The sequence below is a fragment of the Medicago sativa genome, chromosome 1 (assembly GCF_051527215.1).
Source record: "Medicago sativa cultivar Bolivia chromosome 1, Bolivia_mono, whole genome shotgun sequence".
Taxonomy (NCBI): domain Eukaryota; kingdom Viridiplantae; phylum Streptophyta; class Magnoliopsida; order Fabales; family Fabaceae; genus Medicago; species Medicago sativa.
The window spans coordinates 17,367,206-17,377,861 of NC_140749.1; the positions used below are offsets into that span (position 1 = coordinate 17,367,206).

Here is a 10,656-nt window from a genome sequence, read left to right on the forward strand (position 1 = left end):
AATTTAGTAAATTGCACTAAAAAAAATCAATGAAGAAATTGATATATTTTTTTATATAGTTTTAACCTTTAACAATTTTAGAAATTTATCACACTCTTGTTTTTTAAGATAGTTTTTTGAATTTTTTTTTATTTGGTGGGGTAATTTATTTAGTTTGATACAGTTTGTGGAACATGTCAATTCATTAAGATATTTGGTATATTTTTGTTTTATAATTAAGTTTAAATTTTGAAAGTGCATGTACAGTCTTATATCAGTATATATGTCATGTATATGATAATTTTAATGAGATAAACTCATACAAGTTTACGATTCAATTCTACCTTAGCAAAACAAGTTGAAGTAAAAAGCTCGAGTCAGACAACATTCGATTTAATGAGATCAACTCGCACGAATTTACTATTCGAATCTACCTTCGCAAAATGAGTTGATGTAAAAACTTGAGTCACAACATTCGAACGAAGTACAAACTCAAAGAAAAGCAATGGTACACAACTACAAAGTCCAAAACAATTTAAGATAAAAAGAAAACGAAGGTCACCAACAATAGGCAAAAGCCGCTCAAATTCACGTGATTCTACTCTTTTCAATTTTTTTTTTATTTTCTAAATGCACAAATTAAAGCACATGTTAGTGGACCTATTTAAGGACTTTTTAGTTTACTTCCAATGGATTCATTTAGTCATTAATACATATTTTTATTAAAAAATTACAAATAAATTATGATGTGTATATGTGAGACCCATTTAAAGACCCTTTGTAGTTTATTACCATTGTGGATGCTCTAATCCCTTCCCACAAGGGACCGCAAGACCACCAACAGACAAGACATATTCCGAGGCAGCACAATCTCTCACCCTAACCACGTAAAAAGCTTATACCACACTTGAAGGACAAACTCATGAGAAATAAAAGAAGAGTAGTGATATAAATATTTGAACATTTGAGACAACTTTTGTGACAACTTCCTTTTTCTCTCTTTTCATTGGTCCAAAACAATAGAGAGAGAAAGGAAGAAAGAAGTTAAGAACATAATGAGAGAGAAAGTTGTCAAAAAGTTGTCGCAAAGTGGTTGTACAAATATCATTTTTCATAAGAGAATGGCTCGCCGACCCCACATCCAAACCACATAACACACAACATATTCGTCAGATCAACGATAACCCTTCGTCTGAAGTGATTCTGACAAGTGGGGACTTTATCTTTGAGTAAGTACTTATTTCTTTAATTAATCATCTGTGATGGTTTAACATTAATTTATTCTTATTGTTTTGAAACCCCTGTTATTTGATGCATGAATTTCAAAATTTCCTGAGTGTTTTTCTCTTCATTTCAATGTAAAAAAACAAGACCCTCAATAGATACATCCAAATAACTAGTTAGCCTATGAAGCGTATAACTTCAGAAGATCTTCCTGGAAAGTCTTTCTGACGGCCTCTCTCTTGAGCTTGAGAGCAGCAGTGACTAAGCCAGACTCAGGTGTCCATGGATCAGAAAGCAATTTAATTTTTGTTGGAATCTCAAATTTCTCCAAACGAGCTTTCTTTGCTTCCTGCAAATATTTCATAAACTACAAATTAATATTCATCATTGCAATAATTAAGGGAACAAACAGATTGCAGGTTAATTGAGCTCTTAAGAGCAGCTCCAAAGACAGTATTTAGAGAGTCCGTAAGTTCAAAATATGCATTCTTAACGAATTCCACCGTTGAAGATTGACGTGGGCGACAACTTACAAGTACAATGTATGTTAGTAGTAGGATCCATCATGGATTCTTAAGGGTAGGACTATTAGACCAAAAAACAAGTGAATTATTTGGAGTCAACTTAAGCCATCTATAACGGTTTATACCATCTTAGCTTGAACTTTGAAGTAATTCATATTTCAAATTTTGCTCTTATTCAAACAACCTAGGATAATTTTTTTATATGTTATTCTGATATTGATAACTAGCTTTATATGTACCCAAAGCGTAAAAAATTTGCTCCATATTTTGCTGTTGATTTAGCGGATGTACATATAATCTAATAACTGAAAATTTAATTTATAAAACATTACCACTATGTAGTTAGAGGATTGTGATATGAAGGCATACCTTTACTAGTGATGCATGCACCTCCTTGATGCTTTCTTCTTTAGAGCAAAGTTCTGAAAAACCTGAATAAGGAATTCCTTGATTTGAAGCCCATTCTTCCAATGTGGACTGAGAAGCCACAACAAGTGCCACACAGTAACTATGGAAAGGGTCAGCATGCAACATTATATTGTCCACATAGGGGCTGACAATAAGAGCTGCCTCAACCTGTATTTAATAAACCAGTTGCAGATGAAAAATACAAGCAAATCACTATTTTGATTTTTAAAATAGAATGATTTTGATGAACTGAAAGCGTATTTGCACTGACAGCGTATTTTTTACACAGTCAACCAGTTCATAAACCATCATTTGTATGACTTTTAAGTTAGATATGATGAAAGTCAAACTATTTTAATGATCAAACAGTTATGATTATGATTGACTGACAATGTAAAGAGTCTTTATACTGTCGATGCATCAAAATTACTCTCTTGCAACAAGAACTATAAAGATGTCACCATTTATTGATTTGAATTCTTCTACTGATGATAGTTTGGAGGGTGATTATTTTTTATAATGGATGGACTAAATTAACCAATGATTTTAAATTTAAGAGATGATTCTGTCATTTCATAAATTTGGACCACTAAATGATCAGATTCTTACTAATTCGAAAAACAAAATAATGATTAACTTGAAAAACAATTGTGAATGGTGCATATTCTGCAAATTAGTATCATACCTTTCCCAAGGAAACATACTCTCCATGCTGCAGTTTAACAATGTCCTTTTTACGATCAATGATTTCTAGGCAACCATCTTGATGAAACCTCCCTATGTCACCAGTGTAGAACCATCTCATTCCTTTTTCATCAACCTAGCCGCACCAAGAAAATAATAACAATATATTAGTAATATAGTGCATCAAACACAACTTTCAAATTTACATGGAACGTGTTTGCAATCATCATGAGTTTGACAAAATCATTGTGGCGTCATGATTTTATTAAAGCTCTGAATGATAGTTTTTGTCAAAATAACAATGATAGACTGTGATCCCACTAAACTCACCGTAAATCTAAACATATATTAAACCTGTCGTGGACAGATATAGTTCAATATTTTAACCATCCAAAATAGTAGCATTACTGATATTTATCCCGCCTATCTTTTTTTCTAAAGAGAAAAGAAACGGTTACCTTGTATGATTCTTTTGTCTTTTCTTCATTCTTGAAGTAACCAAGAGTGACATTTGGACCACCAATTACAATTTCTCCACGAGGCATTGGCGAGTCATTAGTTAAATATCCACCTTCAGGCCAGTCGATTAGCTAACAAAACAAATTATCCTATATAAGATAATGGCAGGCTAATAAAGAAAGATAATCAATTAGGAAGGCATTTGTTTAGCCAATTCAATATACTGCAATCAAATCATGTTTAATAACGATTGACAAATAATATTTAGATTTTTTATTCATTTAAACAAAGAGTTCAATTGATCTGCACTTGCATCCTATCACATCTTATGATGTAGATAATTGTGGAAATATTTAAGCATTTGCTAGAGGCAATCAACCCACCATGTTACTAAAAAGGTTCCTCTAAAATGAGGAGTTGTGAAGTGAGTGAGAATTATATATGTCAATTCTCCAACTCTTATAACTTTCAATTCATTCCACCAACTATTTTAACACTTCAGTTTATTTTCTAAAATGTATCCTCTGCTTTAAAAGAGCTAGATCTTTACACATAAATAAAGAGTCCTCAAAGTAAAAATATACATAAAAGTTAAGTTGATGTGATCAGTTATTTACCTTAATAAATGAGCAAGGAAGAGGAGGTCCAACACGGCCAACAGATGTATCATCAAAATCAGAGAATGTTCCACCAGCACAAGTCTCTGTAAGACCATATCCTTGACCTATTGGAGCACTGGAAATGACTATACAATATAAATATGACAAATTATAAAAAAAAGAAAAAATAATAAACAAATAGTTTAATAAGAGAATAAATAATATTTATTGAGCTAAAAAATCTAATAATATTTTCCTTTACAAAAGGAGAAAAAGCCATAGTGCAATGATAAAGTTGTTGCCTTGTCATTTACGCTAAATAACATTTACAAATGTGGAATTGCAATGTGGGAATTGAACTCAGGCCCACGCCAGGTGTGAGGGTGGCTATTGAAGTTTGTTAGTTTGGAGTCCCACATTGCTAAGGTTCCCGGGCTGTTAGCTGTATAAAAGTGTTCGGGCATCCTCATCCTTTGAGCTAGCTTTTGGGATGAGATCCAAACCCATTTAGCACTCAACAGATTTCAAAAGCCAAAACTTATATTTCTTAGTCTGATTCATTCTTAAGCTGGTCCTCTAATGCTCAATCGGCATAACAGAATAAAATAGGTGAACATAAACTAGTGAAACAATTGTTAAAGAGCTACAGTCTTGAAACACCAATAATTGTACTCCTAAGTAAATGACAGGCTATTAAGACCTGACATATCTGCGCGTACAGTTTTTTTTATCAGTACCTATGGTTGGAGAGAAATCACGATGATTTGTGTTGTTTGACATGTTAGCATTTTCAGTTAAATATGTCTTTCTTGCCTAGTCTAGCTTGTGTTTTTAAACTTTAATCTTGATTTCTTTTAGGAGGATATTTTATAATTTGCTCTTCTTGCCTCATTTTTTTTTTCAATAATCATATTACTTCTACCAATCGAAAAATACTAAAATTTGTATATTGATAGGACTGACCCAAGACAGATATTGATGAACTGCTGAGTATCACCAGAAAGGGGAGCACCACCAGACAGTATGAAACGGATGCGACCACCAAGAATTGCTCGGATTTTTTTAAACACAAGAAAATCCCAGAGAGCCTTCTCCAAGCCCCAGGCTCCAAACCAGCTTCCATTAACTGCTTTCAACCTCCTCTCATAGGCTAAATAAAACAACTTTTTTGGTAATCCTCCCGTTGCATTCACCTACATTGGCAATGAAGCAAGTGAATCACCATTTAATCTTCTAAATGTTGCAATAGATAATTTGATTTGATCCCATAAATCTACAAAATGACAAATTAGTTTTAAAATTTAAGTCATTAATCAATTTAGTTTACATGTCATGAAATGTTGAGTTGAGTTGAGTCGACATGACATGTTTATGAAATGCTCATTTGAAGCAAGTTTCTGGAAATTTGTTTAGGGTTTTTGCTGATTTCTATTTTACAATCCAGATTCATCAGAGTTGATTGAATTAATTGACGGATGAACTAAATTGTTCGACCCTTACAATATCAAAGAACAAAATAGTGATTTACTTGTTTGAAGGGAAGTTTGGATGCAACTGGCTTACCAACACACACATGAAGCATATGAGATAGGTGGAGGTATTCATATGAGTCACAAATCAAAATACCTTCTTGAACACTCCATCGCGAACACGGTCAAGAATTGCTGGTACAGCAGCCAATAAAGTTGGCATCAACACAGTAGCATCCCCCTTTGTTCCTTTCTTTATCTTGCTTGATGTATCTGTGAGGGTCAAAGGAGATCCATATCCTATAGGTATCCCAACTGCTGCCATCAAATTCTAAAATGCATTCGAGTTGGTCAACACACAAAAACACAAGAAAATGGAAACAGGATGCAATGTCAAACTGAAACATTTATTGAATCTATTCACAGATGTATGTCTATCATATTCCCTTACATACCTCAGCTGCTAGTTCAAGGATATGAGCCATTGGCAAGTATGCTAGATATACATCCTTTTTCTCAAGTTTGGGAACAATCATCTTCACAGCAGAGAGCGTAGCTAAAACATTAGCATGTGTCATCATCACACCCTGTGCAAAAGAAAGAAATTTTACCATACAAGAAAAGGATAAATAGAAGAACGGTACCAAAATATAGAAGTAATCACCATTTCAGTATTAGAAATTGTAGGGATAACACAATGCAGTCCTCAAATTTATAAAACGGCATGAAAAATTAGTCATTAAAATTGAAGACAGTCAATCAGTTTAGTCTGTCTGTCATTTAATAGAATAAAACATTGTGAGTCGATACATTATTTAAGAAATGCTCAGTTGAAGTAAGTTTCTAGAAATTTGTTTCAAGACTCATTGATCTCTATTTTGTAATTTAGATCCATCTAAATTGATTGAATTGATCGACAGATGGACTAAAATGATTGACGATCTTCAATTTCAAGGATTAATTTTAAAGAAATGACATAAAAATATTTCCAGTACAAAAATTATTTTTGGACTGTCAATCTAGTGAAAGGAAATCCAACCTTAGGTAATCCAGTACTTCCACTTGTATACATGATAACTGCAACATCAGCTGGGAGAGGTAAATCAGCATCAACAGGATTTTCTTTACCAAGTCGCTTAACATCTGCGAAGGATATGATTGTCCAGCCATGTCCAACAGATGAGGCATCAGATGGGATATCGTCATCCATGCATATCACACGTTTCACTGAGTCAAGTTGTCCACTAATATTTATAAGTGTTTTCAATTCTTTCTGTCCACAAATTACTGTCGTGACCTCTGTCTGCAGTAACAGAATTTGAGAGTGACTTAATCACAAAGAAACAAAGCACTAAAGAGTGCATAGACTTTAATGAATACCATAACAGCTTAATGCAAAAACATCTCGGTGAGACAAAGGAAAAATAGATAACCTCATTCAATGAGTGACATAAAGCTTCCTCTCCCAATGATGCATACATAGTTACAACTGTCACATTTCGCCTGAAACAACCCTGAAGCAGAAAACTTAAGTATAAAAAGAAAGAACGAAAAGAAAACAATCAAATTATTTGTCTCTTCAATTTTGAGGCTGGGAAATTTGCAGAACCAACGTAGATAGATTATTATTGTATGATAAGTGTTACAGGATGCTATAAGATTTAGTTTAAATCATTTCAAGTAGTAAGGATTTAGCTGGTATGCAATGTCAGGGTCTAATCATGTCTCACTAATCACCATCCTGTTTTATAGTATTATTGTTTTCCTTTCAAATGCTACTTAAAAGTTATAAGCTATTTAAGTAGCATTTGAGCTTATAACTTATCTTTTTTTTTTTCCTTCCAATTTTACTATTGATATCTTAATTGAAAAAAAAAATTATATATTAATTAAAAATATATTTAATATTTATCAACTAATTCAACCGCTAATCTAACCAAACACTACAAATTTAATTCGCTACTCATCTGTTATTAGCTAACTTATTTGTTGACTACTATAAGACACATATTTGACCTTATAGCTTATAAGCTTGTATGACTACCTATAAGGCTCTCTGTTTGGGTAACACATATTTGAGCTTATAACTTCTAAGCTCGTATCACTTCAAAAGACTCATTTGGTGACTATCATTTTCTCAATAGCTTATAACTTATTTTTATGAGCTTATAGCATTTTTTGATAAGCTAATTTAAGTAGCTTACATGTTATAACTCATCACTTTTTATCTCAGTTTTACCCTTGCACTCTTAATTGAAAAAAATAAATATTAATTAAATATAATTTTTTTATGTTATTTCATATTTATAACTTACCGCTAATTTTACCGAACACTACAGATTTAATAAGCTAACTTATACGCTATCAACTATAAGCTAGGTTATAAGTCATCCATTTCCGTTATTTTTACCAAACAGAAGCTAAGTTTATTCACAATCAACTAGCTTATCAGAAATTCGCTAAAAAGTCGTGATTACGAACCTGAAGAGCAAGGAACCATTCAACCCTAGTATCAGCAAAAATCCCAACCCTCTCATCCTTTCCATGTCCCAACACAGCCAAACCACTAGCAAACCTAACAACACCATCAAAAGCTTCATCATACGATAACCATTCATACTCACCCAATTCAACTTTCTCAAAAACTTTTCCACCATCACCACTCTTCTCCATTTCCTTCGATACAACCACTCTTGTCCCAAACAGTAATCTCTCAGTATGCTTCCTGCATGCTTCTTCAAACAACTCCGCCAATGTACTCACTCCTTCCCATGCCGTCTCCACCGGCGAAGCAAATCTTCTGTTCCGCACTGTCACGCCACCTTGATCGTCCGCGGAGTTTACTGGAACTCCACGGCGTTTAGGGTGGTTAGTGCGGAACAGAAGAGTTGCGAGGATGGGGAGTATGATGGTGACAATGTAGGGATTCATTGTTGATGAGTTTGTTGAGAATGAGAGAAAGAAATGAAGAAGTTACTCAGAAAATTGGTGTTTTGGCGTTTTGTGTTGAAGTGTGTCTTCTTATAATTCAATTGTTAGTTAGATATTTTGTCGTGACTCTCTTGAAATGGATGGTGGCGTGAGAGTTATCTTCTTTTTACTTTGTTTCATTTGATGCGCTTCGTTTTGGTTGGATTGCGTTGCTTCTATGTAAAGGGAGGGTAAAGTTTAACCCCTTTTCTAAGAAAATAAATTACTCCGTCCGTCCTACGATAGATGGCATATTTGATAATATACATTATTAATTTAATATACTTTGACCATATTTTTTTACTAATTCACAAAGAGAAATAATATCACGTAAGATGTTGTTGGATTCGTCTCGATGAATATTTTTAAAATATTAAATTTTCATAATTTTTTTAGTAGATAATTAAAGATATCAAAGATAAAACATATGCATTGATACGTTTGTCGAAGTCAATTAAGTCATCTAATATGGGACGGAGGGAGTAGTTTGTTAATTTTTGTATGAGACGATTTGTCTCTAAATGTATAAAGAGTAATTATAATAATCATAGTTTCAATAACAAAATTATAAAATAATTTTCCTTCAAACAAAAAATTATTAGTGATGTACTTTTTTAGGCAAAATAGTCTTTGAGAAGATAAATACTCATATATTTTAGATCAAAAAATGTTTACATCTTCCATGCATATTCCCTCTTTTAACCTTTTGCATATTAATCCACCAAGCTTGAAGCTTTCAAGAGATCCAAGGTCCTGGCATTAAAGAAAGTATTTTAACGTTCGAGATTATTTTGACTAATAGATTGCACAATCAGATATTATTTTGTAATTTTACTACATTAAAAGATTATTATGGTTACTTATTACACATTCAGAGACAAAAAATGATTATTTGTCTTTTTTTTTTTAGAATGTTAATCAGCGCCCCAAGGGCATTGGTTAAGCATCCAAAACAAACAAGTTTTCATAAAAAAATGGTCTAATCATTATTTGATCAAAAGTAACATCTTATATTTTTAAGACAAAATTTTTATTTCTAGAATCCTTAATCAATGCTCTGAGGGCACCGTTTAACAAGACCTTATTTTTTTATGTGTGAGAGAGATATATTTAACACATTCTCAAAATTGGATTAGAACTCAGAACCTCTTGTTAATAAAAAAGAAAGTCATTACCATTTCATCCAAATTTCATTGGGTCATTAACTTGTCAATTTAAAAAATCTAAGCTTCGATTGTTCGGATTGAAGTAATTTATATCATCTTATATAAAGGTAACTCTAAAATTAACCACTGATCGAGTTATTGATTGGATCTTTTCTTAATAAATTTACGTATCGCAACTTAATTTTTTTAAGTCAAAAATTTTTTGTCAAAAAAAAAAATCTAAGTCAAAATTAAAGAAAATTTTAAAACTAAATATCTGTAAGCTGGATATTTTTCTACAAATTTACACTTTATGATCTAATTTTTTTTATTATTTTGAAAACAATGAATTAAACTAAAGTTAACATTTTCAATAAATTATATATACAACGAATATAAAAGAAAAATACTAAGGGTATGCATGTGTTTCACAAATATGAAAATTTGATATGGTCTATCAAGCAGCTTCTACTTTGAGATTGGATAGTTAATTTACAACACACTCTACTCGAGGGTAATGTTGAAGTTGATTTTTTAGTTAAGTAAGGTGAGTTGAGTGGTTGTAGTCTCCTTGTCTTCCATGAATCCCCCCGATATGACATTTTCCCTCTTAGTGGGTGTCATGAGCGTTGTATTTGTTCAAACGTAGTTGAGGTCTTCTCTTTATTTTTTTTTCTTTTGTAAAAAAAAAATAGAACAGAATACAAGAGGAAGTCAAATAGAAAATGTGGTGACTAACATAAAATTATGACTCGTAATAACGTATGAGCGATAGCATTTGTTTGTCTCAGAATAAAACATCTTAAAATTTGAAAAAGAACATAAAAGTATTTTGCAAGCATTCAAGGTGTTGCCAAATTCACTATCGTTGCTAATAAACCCAAATCACCAAGTCAAACGATGACCTTTTTAGTCCTCATGTTTCGGATTCCATAGTTATAGTTAAGCTTTAATAAATGCCCCTAAGCATTGCGTGACAATTCCAAATCTTTGTTGCTCGCTGAGTAATGTGACGTCTATGTTACATTTTACCTCACCTTCCAGGAGTTGCTGCCAAAGTAATGTGTTCTCGTTATAGTTTGGATTAGCTGGTACGATGTTTTCCTTTGCAATGTTGTCTCAATGATTATCTCGCTGACTGAATAGAGATGATGCGTTGTTTTTCTTCACCCTCCCAAGACTTTTCACTCCACCG

The 10,656-nt window shown here is 32.6% G+C and overlaps 1 protein-coding gene across 2 annotated transcripts; it reads right to left on the reverse strand.

Annotated features, from left to right (window-relative positions):
* Positions 1–1,197: 1,197 nt before the first annotated feature.
* LOC146953203 (long chain acyl-CoA synthetase 9, chloroplastic-like) lies at positions 1,198–8,341 on the reverse strand. 2 transcript variants are annotated; one of them, XM_085708350.1, is made up of 11 exons: positions 7,828–8,341; positions 6,780–6,849; positions 6,386–6,649; positions 5,802–5,933; positions 5,504–5,677; positions 4,841–5,070; positions 3,896–4,013; positions 3,278–3,409; positions 2,821–2,955; positions 2,097–2,303; positions 1,198–1,552 (listed from the first exon to the last, which is right to left on the reverse strand). In XM_085708350.1, the coding sequence occupies exons 1-11, from the start codon at positions 8,001–8,003 to the stop codon at positions 1,385–1,387; spliced, it is 1,806 nt and encodes a 601-aa protein (XP_085564476.1). In that variant the 5' UTR covers positions 8,004–8,341; the 3' UTR covers positions 1,198–1,384. The 2 variants fall into 2 exon arrangements, with proteins under 2 accessions (XP_085564476.1, XP_085564472.1); XM_085708346.1 differs by having other exon boundaries at positions 6,780–6,860.
* Between the last annotated feature and the right edge of the window lie 2,315 nt (positions 8,342–10,656).